Source organism: Bos mutus, chromosome 29, assembly GCF_027580195.1.
Source record: "Bos mutus isolate GX-2022 chromosome 29, NWIPB_WYAK_1.1, whole genome shotgun sequence".
Classification (NCBI taxonomy): domain Eukaryota; kingdom Metazoa; phylum Chordata; class Mammalia; order Artiodactyla; family Bovidae; genus Bos; species Bos mutus.
Window position 1 is genome coordinate 31,429,101 of NC_091645.1, and position 18,430 is coordinate 31,447,530.

The following is an 18,430-nucleotide window of genomic DNA, read 5'->3' on the forward strand; positions in this document are numbered from 1 at the left end:
ATAAATCTCAAATTAATTATGGCCTCGAGCGAGGGGCCAGACACTTGAAGCTGCAGTTGTGCAGTCTGGAGTTTTGGCGCTCGCTCGCCCATCCCTCCCCCGCGTCCCCCTCCCCCACCCGCCTTGCCAGTTCGAATACCCGCCGAGGCGGCCGGACGGGAGGGGCCGCGAGGAGGGAGGCCGGAGGGGGAAGGACCCGCCCCACACGCTCTGCCAAGCCTGGCATCTTTCAGGGGTTTCAAGTGACCGGCCGTCCCGAGGTCTGGAGGCACCCCAGGGACCCGGCTCCGGTTGTCGCGTCCTCCCACCCCCAACCCGGGCCGGGGCCGAAGAAACCCGGGGAAGCTTCGTCTGGAAAAGTCTTGACCGGGTCAAAAGGGCTGACATTGAGCGAGCCAAGACACGTTTCACCCCCGCCGCTCCCCTCCCGGGGGAAGCAGGACTTCCGCATCTTTGAAAATATTGTCAAGTGCGTGCGGATGGTTAGAGGCAAGTTACCCCACCACAGTTGCAGTGAAAAAGGTCCCAAGTCCTAAGGTTTCCAGAATATGCGCCCCCCCGGGCATGCTTTCTGCAAGTGACCTTAGAACCATGTAATGGGCTGTTTGTTGGTTAGTCCACTCCCCCCGCTCCCCCAGTGGATAGTTTTTGTTTTAAGCGCTGGTCCAGGGCTCCCTCGGCTGTGAGCTTCCTCGGACTTGAAAGCCAGCGGGGCTGGTGGGGTGGGCAGGATGGTAGCGGGCACCAGGTGCTGCTCACCAACCCTGCCCAGTCTGGAAAAGGGAGAGGCAGGGCAGTCTCTGGTGAGCCAGGAAAAGGGTGTGAGCAAGTGTGTGGGCTGGGATAACCAACCAGCCCCTAGCTGGGTCTGGAGGAAGGAGAGGAGAGGGAAAGGGGAGAGGGCAAAAGAGGGGGTCAAAATAGAGAAGCGGTGGGGAGAGCCAAGAGAAGGGGAGAGGTTCCCCCCTGCCTAGCTCCAAGACAGTTTTCATCTGCAGCCGCCTCACCACAGGCTCTCTATCAATTTGTCTCAATGCAAACATTCGAAATATTCTCTTTGGCTGCTCGTGAAAACAATGTGAGCTGCCAGGATCAAACCATCTTTCCAGATGTCTGGTGGTAACCACATTAAACAGGGCAGACTTGTTTACTGTTGTGTTTGGTTAGGGCTTCTTTCCCCCTTCGGGATTTAAAAAAGCAGCAGCAGCCATGGAGTGGGACTTCAAACCCAGAGTTACATAAGTGGGCAGCTTTGCCCACCACCATGCCAACACAGGTTGCAAGGAGGCTCAGATTCTCTCTGAAGGCTTTTCAGAGTTGGGGTGGGGGCTCTTCTTTCTGGGAAGACTAGCTTGTGAACCGACAGGAGCTCCTCATGGAGGGGCTGGTAAATTCCAAAAGCCAGGGCATCAGTGCCAGTCAGTGACTCACTAAAGGATGACAGCTATGCCAATGCCAGCCTCTTCCCCCTCCCCGCCACCTTCAAAATTACGAAATTGCCAGAAGCTTTGGTTTTACAGGCAGAAAAAGAAAGTGCTGTTGAGTTCCACAGCTCAGTCAGGAGGGCAAGTCTTCATTTTAATCTCGTCCCCCATTGAGTTCTCCCAAGGAGAGAGGCAGCTTCTGCTAAAAGGAGTTAAGGGGGTACGAGGGATGTTGGGGTGACTTACTGACCAAAGCAGTGAATGCAGTCTGTTATTAGCTGTTGGGATAGGAGCTGGGAAGAACTGCCTGGCCAATGTTTTGCCACAGGGGTAGCTTCTCAAGTACTGGGGGGAGGACTGGGTGTAGAAAGGGGAGCCGCTGGCTGGCCTGCGGTGGCCATTAAGGGTCTGAGTGTTTGCCCAGCGCCAGGAAGGGGGCCTCCGGTGGTAGAGTGGAGTTCTCTCTGCCTGCAAGAGGGGGAATGTGGCCGAGGGTGCCGGGTTTCTGGTCGGATCTGGGTGGGAAGCGGTCTCCCCGCGCCCTCCTGAAAGCCTTGTTGTCGTTTGAAGGTCGGCAGAGTCTGGGCTGAAAAGGAAACAATTTGGGGTTTGAAAGGATGTAATTCATTCTTCCTTTCCCTTTAACCTCTTTCCTCTCTGGAAAGCATGTGGAAACGCTGAAGAGAAGAGTGAGAGGGCGGGCGGTGGGGCCGAGGGGAGGAAAGGGTTAAGCCTGATTTCTTTTAATTGAACTCCAGAACTGGTGGCCCCAGGCAAGGGGGGGACTGACCCCGCTAGCGGTAACCAGATGTGGCGGTCCCAGGGGAGCCCCCGAGCAGACCCCTGGATTGAGAAGCAGACAGGAGGTGGGGGGGGGGCGGCCCGGCCCCCATCCAACCCCCACCGCATCCCCCTACCCCACTCCCCCTTACACACACCAAGTCTCAATTGCTGGCAAGCTGCACCCGCCACTCCAGGTCTGGTCACGTTCAGACCCGTGTCTGTATTCGAACCCAAAATTGGAGCTGAATTGATGAGACTAATTTCGAGAGGGGGGTGGGGGGAGGGAGGGAGGGAGGCCAACGAGCTCTCGGGCTCAAGTGCTCCTGAAGAAATAAAGAATTAATAAGTCACCTTTTTCGCCGCTGTGGACACCCTTTTGAATTTTTTTCTTTCCAATTGACTCGGATCTCCTCTGGATTTTTTTCCCCCTCCTTCTCCGGATGGACTCTTAAATAAAAGTGGGAAAGTCCAAAGCGTGGTCTGGAGAGCGTGGACAAGGTAACCTGTTTCGGAAGTCGGGGAGAAAGAAGCGAGGAGTCAGGCCGAGAGCACCCGAGGGTCCCCTCCGTGCCCCAGCTAGAGCGGGAGGGGGGCAGTGCTGGGGGACCCGGGAGGCCTCCGGGTCGCAGGGCCCTGCAAGGCGGGCCGAGGGGAGGCTGGCCTCAGGACTGGATCGGGGTGACGGTCTGGAGCATCGGCCCCGGGGGTCTCCCCGAGAGAAGTCTGGGGCGGTTCATGGATGCTGCCTGCTGGGCTTTGCAGACCCGCCGGCCAGCCTGGACGGATCATCTCGTCTTAGCGTAGGTTTCTTGGGGCCCAAGGTGGCATTGCCTGGACGGCTCAGACCCGGGCGCCAGGGCTTGGGCCATCGGGTCGGGGGTATGCGCCAGGGGGTTGACCTAGAAGGCGCGGAGAGGTGGCCTGGGGTGCCTCAAGGACCGGCCCTCGGCGGGCGCCGGGAGCTCTCCAGTAGCCCAGAGCAGAGGCGCGCCGCCCCGAGGACGTCCCTCGGCTCGCAGCGCTCAGAGCCGAGTCCACGCCCCCGACGGCCGGGGTCCGTCCGAAACCGCCTGGCGTCCGCGTCGCTGGGTGAGCGGGTGCTCCGCGAATCTGTGCGACTCCGCAGCCGAGCGCCCGGAGTGGAAAACTTCCCATTGGATGCACTTTCGAATGGTCTGTCGGCTTCGGTCTGCGTCCGGATCTTCCCGGGCGGTAGGCTCCAGGTTATCCTTAGCCCCAGTAAACTCTTCCGCCCCCCGCCCCCCCAAAAAAAGTTTGACTCCGGCTGGAAAAGACATTAATGAACGTATCTGTGGGAAGAAACGGAAAGTGAATGAGTCAGGAGGGCCACCTTCGGCCAACGGCCCCGGGAAAAGGAAGGAGGCCAAAGGCGTTCGGTCTTGGACTTTGGGGGAAGGTTGGGGAGGGGGGCGGCGGGGTGGGTTCGTGCAGACTTTGGGAATCAGGGCGCGAGCGCCGGGCGTGGACCCCGGCATTGTTCCCAGCTCGCCCTTATCTCCCGGGAACAAGTATCCTGTGTGCGCAGCGCATGAATGTATCTGGGCATCTCCGCGTATATTTATATAGTGTGTGTGATGCGAAAAGCAGGAGCGGCGGCGGGGGTGGGGGGGCGGCGAAGAGGGGGTGTGGGGGGAGGGAAGACGAGGGAGAGCAGAGGGGAGAGAAGAGAAGAGAGGAGAGCGCGAGACAGAGAGAGAGAGAGAGAGAGAGATAGGACTTCCTCCCCATTCGCAAAGTGAAGTCACTTCCCAAAATTAGCTAAAAAAAAGTTTCATCCGGTTAACTGTCTCTTTTTCGCTCCGCTACAACAACAAACGTGCACCGGGGAGCGAGGGCAGGGCGCTCGCGGGGGGCACGCAGGGAGGGCCCAGGGCGCCAGAGAGGCCGCGCCGGGCTAATCCGAAGGGGCTGCGAGGTCAGGCTGTAACCGGGTCAATGTGTGGAATATTGGGGGGCTCGGCTGCAGACTTGGCCAAATGGACGGGACTATTAAGGTAAGCGACCGCTCGGTGGGCGCGGAGCCGGTTGGGGCGGCGAGGCGGCGGGCAGGCTGGGCGCGGGGCGCCGGGGTCCCGGAAGACGTGGCCACTCTCCCTTCCTTCCGCACCCCGGCTTCGCGCCGTCTCCTCCCGCGCTCCGGTGGCGAGTCTCGAAGGCGGGGGCGCGACCCGCCGGGTTCCGCGGAGAGGGCGATCTCCCCCGCACCCCTTGCCCCCGAGCGGAGCCCGGCCCCCTCCCACGGCGCTGCCGGCCGGACTGCGTGCGGGTGGGGCCGGCGGCGTGAAACCCCTGGGAGCCGGGCGCCCATCGCAGCCGGGGGCCGGAGACCTCCCGGGCCCCCACTCCCACCCGGAGAGCCGGGCACTCCGGTCCCGGTTCTGGGCACCCGCCGGGCGGCCGGCGGCTTCCTCTCCCCCGAGGCCGAAGGCGGCGGGGGCGGGCGCGCAGCCGCCAGCAGCCGGGTCTCCTGCCGGGTGGGCCCAGGGGCGGGCAAGTGGATTGGTTGCAGGCGGATCGGGGTGCGAGTGAGTGTGTCCGGGGATCTGTGTGCGCGGGCTCCTCCGGGTGGAAGCCCTGTTTACATGTCAGCGCGGGCCGGTTTCCCTTCCTCTTGGTACTTCTCTTGCCGAGCTGCCGACTCCCCGGGACTAACGGGCCGGACTCTCCTTGCCTTTCCTCCGCCCGGCATCACTTTCCCGGACGGCTCACGCGGCTCTCCGCACGCCCGGCTCCGGCACTCCGCGCCCGGGCTGCGCCAGCTCCGGGGCAGGACTCCCTCCCGCCTCTCGAGGAGGGTCCCTCGCCTGCGGAGCCGCTCCTCCTAAAGGGAGCAGCCCTGAGCCGGCCGCCCTGGGGGATGCCAGGTGGCCAGATCCTTCCTACTCCCACCCCTACTCTTGTCTCGCGCCCGGGTCCAGCTTGCCAAATGCAGCCCAGAGGGACGGGTCAGGGTCTGGGTTTCACCGCAGACTTCAGGAGGGTTCACTGCCTGCTCCCTCTGGAAGGGGGAAGTGGGGTCAGGAGCAGAGAGGAGGGACAGCCCCTAATGTGACGGGCCTTAGAGGACCGAGAGGAATGAATGGGACCAGGAGTTGGCTGCGAGGCTACCCCACAACTGCAAGCCCGAGCCGGTCTGGAAAATCTATTAGGCTGGTGAGGAGGGGACTGGCAGAGCCCACCATTCCCCGAACTCAAAGGAATCAAATCTTTGCTCAGGGTTGAGTAAGAGGAGGCTCAGATGTTGGGCTTGGAGAATTCAAGAGATTTTTATCATTTGGGTGGGGTAGTGGTTTTATTTTCTAAGTTTTTTTTTTTTTTTCTGAGAGTTTGAAATATGCTGACTTAAGTAAAAGGCACCAACAGCAGGAACTTGAAAATCTGGAGATGAGATTACTGATTGTATTGGGTTAAAAGGAGCCTCTGTGAGTCTGGGTTCCTCCAGTTTAAAGTGTGTGGGTGAGGTGTCAGTTGAGGAGATGAGGTTGCTGTAGGGGGGGAACCAGTAGATGGGGGTCCTGTCACTGGTCATTTAATGTCTCTCTCCCTTCTTTTGGTGGATGTGTGCAAGTGTCTCGGTATGTCTGGTTTAGTAATAAGATGCTCCAGTCTAGAAAACTCCCCTCACCAGGACACTTGCCACTGGCCCAGAAGGCCCCTCTGACCCGGAAGGGTGGTAAGATGGCTCCAGGGTCTTGATGTGGACACCCTAAGGAGAAGTGAAGCAATGTCTCCCCAGTGCTCAGACCTCTCAGCACAGGCCCTGAGGGTAGGGAGGAAGCTGTGGTCTGTGTACCCAGAATGTGCTAACCTCTGTAGATGCACACACAGGGATTGGCATGGCCAGCAGTGAGAGCAAGCTTAGGCCAGGACCCTGGTGGGGGTGACAGGCTTCTTTGCTGCAGGGGTGATGGAAGCCCATCAGTCCATCCAGATCTTCCCCTGGGGCACCTTCCATCTCCCATCCAGCTTGCCTGAATATGAGACCGACCAGCAGAGCAGCGGCTTTTCAGGTCGTCATCTTCTGCCCAGCGTTCAGAACTGCCCATCGTTCTGAAGGACTGAGTCTTTAGTGTATACTTTGGTATTTAAATTGTGTGAAAACCACAGTTTCCTGTTCATGTGTGACCTTCGGATCTTGGGGTTCCCAGACCCCACTCCCACAGGGGTTCCAACACTATGTGTGGAGAGGACGTGGACAAGGAGAGGCCCCGGGACTTCTGGTCTCTGTGTGAGGATGCACAGTCCACGAAGCCAGTTTGAGCTTCAGACTCTGTAAAAGTGAAACAGTGGGACTGAATTACCTCTGCAATAGTATCTTTCCAATCGTTTCAGTTCCTAGGATATCTTGCTCACATGCTCTTGCAAGAACATGGAACTCCAAGTTCAGGAAATCCAGTTCTAGATTGAGAGAGCTCAGAAGACAGCACGTACCATGTGGAATTTGTAGACACAAATCCAGAATGTGTATTTGCAGTTTGAATGGCCTTGACACATCATCTTTGACTGATTTGGGGATGTGATTTTTATGCACCTGCGTATTTCTTCTTCATCTATAAAGCATGTTGATATTTCAGAATACCTCTGGGTTTCATCACTGGGGAAGCTCTTTGGTCCAGTTTGCCAGGGAGGTTTTTTGCAGAAGCTTTTTATTTTGTGATTACAAAACCTCAACCTCATCACTCTTGTTATAATAAGTCCTTCTGTATCATGCTCTCTTCTCTCCAATAATGTCTCCTGGGAAGGCTCTGCACATCACGTTGGGAGCACCAACATTTGCTGGAGCCCTTCCACTCTTCATTTGCCACAGGCAAGTCCGTCTAAATATTAAACAACACCTTACCCCGCCCTGCTCCCCCACGGTGATGTTATCAGTTGTTGAAAAGCACGTGATACTGGTTGCTGCTTTAAGAATGACCTGGTTTCAAATATTGCATCTTAGATCTAGGAAGTCTTCAATTGAATCTGTTTATTTCATCTGTGGAAGCTTGATTCAGTCAGTGCATATGCTACCATTAAAGATGGGGAAAGAATCAGAGAAAATCTAGATGTGGTGAATGGAATAGGGAAATGAACTGGGGACTTGGAGTCAGAGAACCCAGGCTCAGTCTCCATTCTGGGAGACTCAGTTTTCTCATCTGTAAAGTGGAGCCAAAGTACCTTCTTGCCATAAGTCACAGTAAGGATTCAATAAAGTTTGGTATCTTCATTGACTGTATGTTAGTTGACTTTCTCCTTGGGGACAGGGCTTGTGGGGATCAGTTGGCCAGAAAATTAGTTCATAGGTCTGGATTTATTATATACATCTTCATTAATTCTACAAATATTAATTAGGTGTCTCTTATGTTCCAAAGCTCTGCTTTATGTGTTGAGGCTAAAGTGAAAAGTGAAAGTGTTAGTTGCTCAGTCGTGTCTGATTCTTTGCGACCCTGTGGACTGAAGCCCGCCAGCTCCTCTGTCCACGGGATTCTCCAGACAAGAATACTGGAGTGGGTTGCCGTGCCCTCCTCCAGGGAATCTTCCTGACCCAGGGATTGAACCTGCATCTCTTAGATTGCAGGCAGATTCTTTACCGTCTGAGCCACCAAGATAGGAATCAAAACCTTGCTGGAAGTTATGCTCTGGTGGAGGAGACAGACACATACATAAATAATTGTGTGCCCAACCTGATACGTCTTCTGAAGAACAATAAAGCGGATTAGGGAATAGACAGGGATGTGGTTAGATAGCCAGGATGGTCAGGACGGTGCTTCCAACAGAGTCCCAGCTGAGCATAAATACAGTCAGTTTTCATCATTTACCTCGGGAAAGCACCGCACCACACAACAGTACATGTGGGGAGAACAAAATGGGAAAGGAGGGCTGAAGTGTCAGCTGGGCTTTGAAAACCATCAGAGTCCATAAGCCATACTGGCCCAGGCGGCAAGTCACCACGGACACTGGGTGTCCAGTTGGAAAACTTCAGGATGAGCCCCCTGGAAGAAAGCAACAGGCTCCTCCATCCATGGGATTTTCCAGGCAAGAGTACTGGAGTGGGTTGCCATTGCCTTCTCCGAGAGTGAGGGGTACCCGGGAACAAAGACTTTACTTCTGTCCTTAAAGATGGATGCTGCCTTCACTCTGGGAGTGAACTGTTCCCCCACCTGTGCCTTTAATTAACCTTCATAGCACCTGGACTCATGCAAACTCAGGGCACCTCAAGCTGTGTCTCTGTCTGGTGACCACAGAGAATTGCCTCCCTTGAGGAGTCACCAAGCGGTGAATCCTGTTTTGTTCCTGAATAATTTCTACCAAAAAAGCTTCCTCCCACGTCTGCTGTTGTTCCACTTCAGGCTTTCAGGACTGCAACTTTAGAGCTTTAGTGGTTATTTAGCTCCATATCCTTGTTTTATGGGAGGGAAACTGAGGCCCAGAGGTGTTTGCTGAATTATCCAAGATCACACAGCTGACTAGCGACAGAGTCAGGGTAAGAATGAGGGTCCTTACCCTCAGCCAGTGTTCTTTCCATTTCCTAGGAACATTTCATTTGCTTTCTTTACATTATTATGAATTGTAGGATCCTGGAAGTGGTGTGTATGTGTGAGAAAGAGAGACGGAGGCAGATAAGCCATTAAAAAAATTATGGAGAATCTTGACAGTTTGGACTAAAGACTGTTTCTCTTATTTAATAGAAATGTATTTCCATACTTAAGAAAAAAATCTCAAATGTTTGTATAGGATTTTTACATAACTGTTCTCCAAAACAAATCCTCCTCTTTCTGTAGACAAACAAGGTCTCCACTACCAGGAGACAAAAAGAAAGAGAGTATTTTACTTAAATAGGCCCCTTTACAGACCAGGGACAGGTGGGCTGAATTACTATTTCAGTTCTTTTAATAATTGAATATTTGACTATTGAAATAGAATGTATTCAGATGCATTAGAATGTATCTTATGGGTCTACCTTCCAGTCTGTGTAGTAAGTAGGTCTTTTAATAACAGCTGCATTATATAAGATTTAGAATTTCAATGTCTCTTTTTATTTGGGGTCAAACAGTTAACTTGGCACTGGCTTTAAAAAGTGGTTCATTTAAACCAAATCTATTTTTTTTTAAAGAAATACAACGTTAGACAAATGTTAGCATTGAGTTGCCCCAGCAAAAGAAAAAGTTGGAAAATTTTTTATAATGATGAACCACCAGGCTGGATTTCTAATGGTCTGAGGCCTTTATCATCCCTCAAATATCAGAAAATATCCCTATGTTGTAAGTCAACACTCAGGCCCTCAGCAAGGTCCTTGTCTTCTTGGGAAAAGTCTCATCCTGCTTGAAGCTTGATAAAAAAGATTTTCAGATTAGGACCTAACTATTTAGGGTTGGAATGAAAAACATCTACTATTTTCATTTATTTGAGACAAGCAGTTGCATTATGTAGGTAGAGAATAACGTTTTTGTTTTGTTTTGAATAACAAGTCTTTCTTTTTTGGCCTGTCTTGAAACAGTTTTTCTAAGCCTTATCTTTTGTTTGTTGCTTTGTGACAAATGGAGAAGACTAAAGGACATTGGCCTCTACCTGCGCGCGCACACACACACACACACACACACACACACTCAACACACACAGTCTCACAAAATCTTCAACCAGCCATAATAGGTTTTTTTGAAATCTCAGAGCTATGCAGGTGTCTTTCTCTCTGCAGAAAATGACACCCTGTTTCATTTTCTGTGGCTTCAATGATATTTATCTATAGTGCTCATCCCATTCATGGGATGCATTTTATGCTTATCTATATTTCCCATTCACAGGAAAGCAAAACAGTGGGACAGTTTTGCTAAATGGTATCACTCTACCTTTTCTACTGACCTGGTAGACCCAATGTCAGTGGCCCAGACTTTGAGATATTCCCCTAGAGGCAATGGATGGGGTTTGTCTGTCCCCGCACTGTCACCCTTAGGGCCATCTTAACAGATGGCTTGGACATTTGACAGAATTAGACAGTCTATGGACTAACCCTTTTCTGCGCAGAGCAAGCTGGTCTTATGGGAACTTGTCACCTTGGTCTCATGGGCATCATAAGCTGATTCCACCTGTGTTAATGCAGGTCAGGAGGTCTGCTGCATGGCTGTTAGGCAGGGGCTGAACTAGGTACTAAATGCTATCAAGACACCAGGCTGGTGGCAAAAGGGCTCCTGCCCTAGAGACACAGCAGGAGGAGAAGCTGTGTGTGTGTGTGCATGCACACCCAGCAGAATGCAGTAGTGTGTGTGCAGTAGAAGAAGGAAAGAGCAATTTCAACTGGAGAGACACAGAAAAGACAGAAGTAGTCATGTGTTTGCCCCTTTCTGTTTACAAAGCATTTTCATGTTCATCCTTGCATTTAATGTTCACTACAACCCTTTGGGAGGTAGTATCGTCACATCTCTGTTTTATCAGGGAGAAATGAAAGTTCAGAGAGGTTAAGTAACCCTAAGATGACAGCGAATAGGTGACATACTTGGTTTTCAAGCCCAGTGTGTTTCTGTTTCCAGAATGCTTGTTTGTTTTTCTTCACACCAGCCGCAAGGCCTCTTGGCCCAGGTAGACCTTGACTTTGAAAGATGGGTAGGACTTGCACAGGAAGATATGGGTCAAGGGCTTTCTAGGAAAGTAGAATACTGTGGGGGTGGGGCATATGAAGGAGAAGGTAAAGTGGAAATATTGGATGGAATAGATTATGGATGATCTTAAATACTGTAAGTGAGCATTTGGATCTTGCAAAACACGTGGAAAGGAGGAATCACAAAATTTTTAGTAGAGGGCTGATCTATATAACTAAAAATTTGTCAGGAATGGAATCTCATCCTAGTCTTATCCTGCTCCTTAGGAGATGGAAAACAAAAACGAAAAAGAAATGGAGATGGAAGTGGCTCTATCACTTATCAGAGGCCGCAAGAATTAAGTAGCAGAAAGGATTAGACAACCAGTCATAGATTCAGGGTACCAGACTATGTTGCCAGCTGTTTGATTATTAAATATGGAGTCAAGGCAGAGAGGAGAAACTCGATTTCACCAGATCTGATAAAAATATGATTCTCCTTCCCTTCTCTGATTGTGTCTTCTTTCACAGTGTTCTAGAGACTTTGCCACAAGCTGTCTTTTCAACCAGGCCATCCATCCTGGGCTACCAACTTAGTTCCTTTTTAGAATGAGTCAGCAGATAGTAAATGAGAAGAGACAAAAGGAAAAGCTGTTTCCTGAAAGGCAAATCCAATTTCTATGGAACTTCAGACAGATCTGACATACTTTCATAGACTGGCTGGGCCCATCATCTCACTTAGAAATACTGATATTTCACCTGTGCAAACCAAAACCTATGTGACTTATCACTATCTTTCCAAAGACAACCAGAAATCAGGTGCTCAGACGCCTTTTCAGATCCTTCAGATCTACTTCTCAACAGCTTAAAAATGGCTTCTACCCACAGAAATGAACCAAAATACTGAATATTTGAGATATTTTCCCTCTTTGGGGAACAGTGTGCCTGCTGTTTAGGTCATGATCAAAATTCCAGAGTGTGTAAGTTTTCACTTCCAAGAGAATGCAGACTTGAAATGTGAAATGCATTCCCCACGGCAGGGCCCATTTTCTCAGACGGCGACAGGTGTCCCCAGGAACAAAAGACCGCGTGTCACACCCCAGTGTGCACGTGTAGGTGATCAGTGTTACAGGTGCTGTGCGAGCTTCCACTCTGCATTTCTAGACCGCTGTGGGTTTCAGGTGTCTACTGGAATCTAACAATCCAAGAAGAGACTTTTTAGGTCTCATATATGGGAATTCATTGATTTTCCATGAGAAGGAGTCTGAGAGTGAACAGTTCGGCAGGACTGTAGAAGAAATGTGAGAACAAACAGGTTGATATAAAATTACCCAGTTTGTGAGTTGTCAACGCTGTTACAATATATATCAATGCATGTATTTAGGGGGAATTATTTTTTAAATTTTTGTTTATTTGACTGTGCTGGGTCTTAGTTGCCGCATGCGGGATCTTTAGTTGTGGCTTGCGAACCCTTAGTTGCAGCGTGTGGGATCTAGTTCCCTGACTGGGGATCAAACCAAGGGCCCCCGCGCTGGGACCATGGACTCTTAGCCACTGGACCACCAGAGAAGTTCCCTAGGTTGAAATTCTTATGCTTGAAGAGTTCTTTTGTCTTTAGGGATTTATCCCTTAATTCTTACTCATGCATTTACTCATTCAACTAAACACTGAAAACTTTTGCCAGGCACAAAGCTTTATATAAACGAACAAGAGCCGGATGTCTTTACTGCTTCTTCTAGGCATCTAGAGGGTAGAGGTTTCTCTGCTCACTGATTTTAAAGTTTCCAAAAGAAGCAGTACTCACTAAGGGCCTCTTTATCCATGGCTTTGTATTACAAGGAAGTGTAGGCACATTTTCCCAAGGGTAACACCCAGCCTATAATTTTTTAATTGCCCTTTTACTCGGGGTGATACTAGTCCTGGAATGGACATTTTTGGAAATCCAGGGTTTCAGCCAAGGAAACTCTTTCTTCTTCTTATTCTCCCTTTCTCAGCTCTAGTTCCTCCTTTTGTATATTGACATCAAGAAAAATACCGTAAGCAGTCTCTTACCTTGGTGGGTAGCACTTTTTATGCCTGGTTTTTCCTAAAGCTGAGATGGCATCCCAGGCAAAGGGCCAAAAAATTATTTAAAAAAAAAAAAAAGAAAAATACCGTAAGTAAAGTGAAAAGACAAATGAGAAACCGAGAAAGACTATTTCCCATCCATCAAGCAGAGGGCACATGTCTTAAAACACAAAGATTATGTGGAATCTAGAAAAATGGTATAGATGCTCTTATTTACAAAGCAGAAGTAGAGACACAGACATAAAGATCAAATATACCAAAGGGGAAGTGGGGTGGGATGAATTGGGAGATTGGGATTGACATATATACGTTATTGACACTGTGTATAAAATACATTAACTAATGAGAACCGACTGTATAGCACAGGGAACTCCACTCAAGCACTGTGCTGACCTGAATGGAAAGGAAATCCAAAAAAGAGGGGATATATGTGTGTGTTAATATATAAACTGATACAGGGCTTCCCTAGTGGCTCAGTGGTAAAGAATCTGCCTGCCAATGCAGGAGATGCAGTTTCGATCCCTGGGTTGGGAGGATCCCCTGGAGAAGGAAATGGCAACCCACTCCAGTATTCTTGCCTGGGAAATCCCAAGCCTGGCAGGCTGCAGTCTGTGAGGTCGCCAAGAGTCGGACACGACTTACCGACTAAACAACAACAGAAATTAAGACAACACTGTAAAGCAATCATACTCCAATAAAAGTCAATTAAAATATAATAATAAAGACTGTTTACAAATAAATAAGAAAAAGGTAGACCACATAGCAGAAAAATAGACCAAAGATGCTATAAATAAATGCTAGAAAAAGAAATATAAATGGTCAGAAAGCATATGAAAAGAATCTCAGGCATCTATATATTCAAATGAAATTAATGAAATTCCAACATTTATCACCTATGAGGATAGCAAAGATGAAAACAGCTTACTATTGCCTCATGGCAGAAAGAGTAAAGGGAAATGTCTCTCACTATTCCTGCTAGTGGGACTCTAACTTGGTACACTCACTCTAGGAGGCAATTTGGAAACATTTATTGAGATGTTAAGTGTTTATATACAAATTTGATGATAATTCCAATTCTAAAAATGTATCAGACATATTCAGTCAAATACCAAAGATAAATGTACAAGATGTCTTTTGTAGCATTGTTGGTAAGGGCAAGAATTGGGAAAACTCTAAATATCCATCAGTAGGGTACTAGACAAATTGATTTTAGAAGACTCAGGTAAAAAATATCATGTAGTCGTTAAGTGGAATAAAATCAATTGTGTATATACACTGACTTAGAAAATTCTCCAAAGTATCTTAATACATGGAAAAAAACATCACAAAATGTGTGGTTCCATTTCTATAAAAAAAGATGAAAGTTTGTTTTTTTATTTATGGATATACTTTTCCAGAGGTTGTCTATGCATAAATAATCCTAATAGATAGATGTGTGTGTGTGTGTTTGTGTTTTGATTTTAACAGCCGCTACTTATGGGCAGGACTTTTACTTTTCACACTATAAACATGGAATATTTGACTTTTTAAATCACTAGTATATATTACTCTTATCCTTTTAAAAACTGATGTAAAAGAGGGACTAGAAATAGATTTGTAAAAAAGAATAAGCTGAACACTGTCATTCTATCCCCAATGTGTTGCTCTCAGAGACTCTGGGATTCCATTTCTCAGTAAAATACAGAGAAAAACTGTCCAGCCAAGGGTCTGGGGACCTGAATTGTAGCCCCAGCTCTACCCCAAAGGAGTTCTGGGAGCTTAGACAAGGCATTTCCCTGCAACAGTATTTGTGTAAATTTCCTCGTGTTAAAGGTTTTCTCATGTATAAAATGAAGGTATGATTTCAAAAGTCCCTTTCACCTCCCATGTTTATAAGACTCTAATCCCAGGCAGACTTTAAAAGCATTTCTCATTTGAGGGCTTGGATGACTGAAGCTCTCACAGAAGTTCTGTCTAGCCTATGTGGTTCTTCTTCATAATCCAAGGATAATTCATAGAATGATCTGGGAGCCGGTTGGAGGCTGGGCAGGGAGGGGCTGGGTCTCACGAGGGCCTTCCTGAATTTCTGGGAGCTGGTGTTTTTCTTACCAAGCACACTGGAGCTGTGTTAATCCCTTTGCATTAATGTAAATGAAGAATAGGGCCTGACTGTGTTTTGGGGGTCTTACGCTCTTTCCCAAAATTTGGTCTCATTTAAAACCCAAAACACATTTGGTCCCAAGTGCCTTTTCCTTGGATTAAAAAAAAAATTCTGTTTAATTGAAGGGAAATTGAATTCGTCTGGTTTTGATTCATTTACACTTAACTCTTAAAAAAAATTTTTTTTTTGAGGACATATTTGATGTCCAGGAAGGATTTTGAGCCTCTTAATGAGTTTTCTGGGAGGCTTTTTTTTTTCTTCTTCTTAAAACAGGAAGTGGTGCTAGGCTTTGGGCAAACACAGTCAACCCTGAAAAGCCCCAATTCAGTTTGAAACCATATCAGCCACCATTTTGCATGAGCCCCAATGGCCCTTACTAAGGCCTTTCTTTTCCTACTCCTCACCTGAGAGTAACAGACACACTCACCTTCCACCCGAGGGGAAGAGTGTGGAGGGCAGACGATTAGAATCAGGAGAAGGAAGAGAAGGAGCAATTCATTGAGCTCTGACTGTGTACCAATAGCTGTTTTTGCCTTTATGGGCATGCTCACTTTTTAAAAAATTTTATTTTATGCAAGGATAGTTCATTTCTGCTGTAGAGCAAAGTCATTCAGTTATACATATATGTACATGCTTTTTCATATTCTCCATTTTGGTCTATCACAGGATATCAAATATAGTTCCCTGTGCTATACAATAGGACCTTGTTTATCCATTCTCTATGTAATAATTTGCATCCGCTAATCCCAAACTCCCAATCCATCCCTCCGCTTGGCAACCACAAGTCTGGTCTCTAGGACATGGTCCCTTTTGATCCTTGTAACGACCCTATGCTGTATGTACTGTTTTCATTTTGGAGATGTGAAATAGCTTATCCGAGGCCAAGAGGACAGAAAGTGGAAAGGCAATGATTTGAACCTTATCCTGTTTGCCTCCGAAGTTCATAGAGTTTAGCCTCTGTGATCCGTTGCCAGTTTGAAACATGCACATCCATAAAACTGAGGCTCCAAACTCAGTCCATCTATGGAGGACTTGCAGGTGGTGGTGGGCTTCCCAAGTGGCTCACTGGTAAAGAGTCCACTTGCCAATGCAGGATATGTGGGTTCGATTCCTGGCTCAGGAAGGTCCCCTGGAGTAGGAAACGGCAACCCACTACAGTGTTTTTGCCTGAGAAATCCCCTGGACAGAGGAGCCTGGTGGGCTATAGTCCATGGGGTCACAAAGAACTGGACACAACTGAGCAACTGAGCCCGCAGGCAGTAGTGTTTGTCTGCGTGACTCCTCTGCTCTAGACGGGTCTGTGGTCTCGCTCTATCCTCCACATCCTGTCCTTAAGAAGGGTTCAGCCCTCTGTTTCCCAGGTTAAGAGTCCCTGCCTGACTCTGCTGGCAGATGGACTGGGTAGCAGTTGGGCAAGGGAAGGGGAAACTGATAGCTTCCATTTTACTTTTTAAATTTGTTTTTCTTGGAGTTTAGTTGCTTTACAATGTGTGTTTGTTTCTGCTGTACAACAACTGAATCAGCTATATGTATACATATATCTCCTCCCTCTTGAGCCTCCCTCCAACCTGCTCCCAACCCACCCCTCTAGGTCCTCAGGTCCTCAGAGAGCACAAGCTGAGCTCCCTGTGCTGTATGGCAGGCTCCCACCAGCTCTCCATCTTACACATGGCAGTGCCTATATGTGAGTGCCACTCTCTCAGATCGTCCCACCCTCTACGAGCTATCAAAATGATTTGATGTGAAAAAAAAAAAAAATCTCTTGTAGCTCAGTAGAGAATAGCATATTCTTTGACTCAATGATGCTTCCTCTTATACAATTTCATGCTTTCTCTTCTCTCTGGATCTAACTCTGGCTGTCTTTTTCATTCTCTTTCACTTACACACACACACATAAATTACACACACTTAAAAAAAAAATCTGATGGGGGATGTGTTTCTATGAAAGACAAAGAAGGGGACATTTTGCAAGGTTAAAAGGGAGTCATCAAGAAAGGCTAACTTCAGGCTCTAGTTTCTCCCGAATAGCATTTCTTGTTATTTCAAGGCTGATTGACTTATAACTGCATCCCCAGCCACCTCACATCAATTCCTTTTATCAGCTCAAGTGAGACTTCCTGTGGACTGGCCCAGCTTCCTGATGTATTTCCTTTTTCCTTTGGCAGAACAAAGAAAACCATAGCTCCAAGGATCCTTGGAACCAAACATCATTTAGCACTGAAGAACCTATTATTTAAAATGTTTTATTCTCAATGTGGAGGCCGTGTGCTTGGCTTTGGGTTTTCTTACCGCCTGCGGCGTACCCCCCTGCCCTGTGTACGTCGTCACGGTGGACCTCGGGTGCAACTCTCAGGGGTCAAGGAGGCACTCGAACTCATTGCAGTTGTAGTTTGGTTTTACTCCAAGAGGGAAAATTAACCCATTCTCCTCCTGAGCACCTCCTCCACCCCATACACACGTATGCCTCTGGGAGTCACATGAAGACCTCTGTGTATAGGGTTTATGTTTTTGTCACCCTAATTCAACATAATCTGTCAGCAAAGAATCTCTTACTTAGAGATGTCAGCTTATCTTTGTTTGAAGTTCTAACTCTAGAAACATGCATATAAGAAAAGAAACTTCAAATTGTATCCCAAGGATCACTGGTGTTAACTGAAGAGGAAATTCCAGAAATTGGGATAAAGGTGTTTCTTTTCTCTTTCGCTTAGAGGACTCCATATTACCCATTACCACTTGGTTTCACCTCCTACTCTACACCTTATTTCTGAAAGGGCTTTAGCTTAATTCCCAGTAAGCAGTTCAGTTCAGTTCAGTTCAGTCGCTCAGTCGTGGCCGACTCTTTGCAACCCCATGAATTGCAGCACGCCAGACCTCCCTGTCCATCACCAACTCCCGGAGTTCACTCAGACTCAGGTCCATCGAGTCAGTGATGCCATCCAACCATCTCATCCTCTGTCGTCCCCTTCTCCTCCTGCCCCCAATCCCTCCCAGCATCAGAGTCTTTTCCAATGAGTCAACTCTTTGCATGAGGTGGCCAGAGTATTGAGTTTTCAAGCTTCAACATCAGTCCTTCCAATGAACACTCAGGACTGATCTCCTTTAGAATGGACTGGTTGGATCTCCTTGCAGTCCAAGGGACTCTCAAGAGTCTTCTCTAACACCACAGTTCAAAAGCATCAATTCTTTGGTGCTCAGCTTTCTTCACAGTCCAACTCTCACATCCATACATGACTACTGGAAAAACCATAGCTTTGACTAGACGGACCTTTGTTGGCAAAGAAATGTCTCTGCTTTTGAATATGCTATCTAGGTTGGTCATAACTTTGAGAACACTACTAAGAGAGCTGCCTGGGGATGTCCTGGTGATACAGTGGCTAAGACTCTGTGCTTCCAAGGCACAGGCCCCAGTTCTATCCTTGGTCAGGGAACTAAGATCCCACAGGC

At 48.2% G+C, this 18,430-nt stretch overlaps 1 protein-coding gene and 1 long non-coding RNA gene across 3 annotated transcripts in view; one reads left to right on the forward strand and one right to left on the reverse strand.

Moving 5' to 3' along the window:
- Positions 1-1,557: 1,557 nt before the first annotated feature.
- LOC138986256 (uncharacterized) lies at positions 1,558-3,783 on the reverse strand. The gene is made up of 2 exons (XR_011463114.1): positions 2,559-3,783; positions 1,558-2,010 (listed from the first exon to the last, which is right to left on the reverse strand). It is a non-coding gene; the product is annotated as an uncharacterized lncRNA (long non-coding RNA).
- The window catches only part of FLI1 (Fli-1 proto-oncogene, ETS transcription factor), a 131,963-nt gene continuing 116,930 nt past the window's right edge, over positions 3,398-18,430 (forward strand). The window contains exon 1 of one of the 2 annotated variants that reach the window (XM_070365244.1): positions 3,398-3,419. Coding sequence is in view for 1 of the 2 variants with exons in the window: in XM_005896986.3 (XP_005897048.1) it covers positions 4,205-4,222 (18 nt within the window). In the remaining variant the exon portion in view is untranslated. Of the gene's footprint in view, positions 3,420-3,865; positions 4,223-18,430 lie in introns of those variants that run through there. The other variant, XM_005896986.3, reaches the window with a different exon arrangement.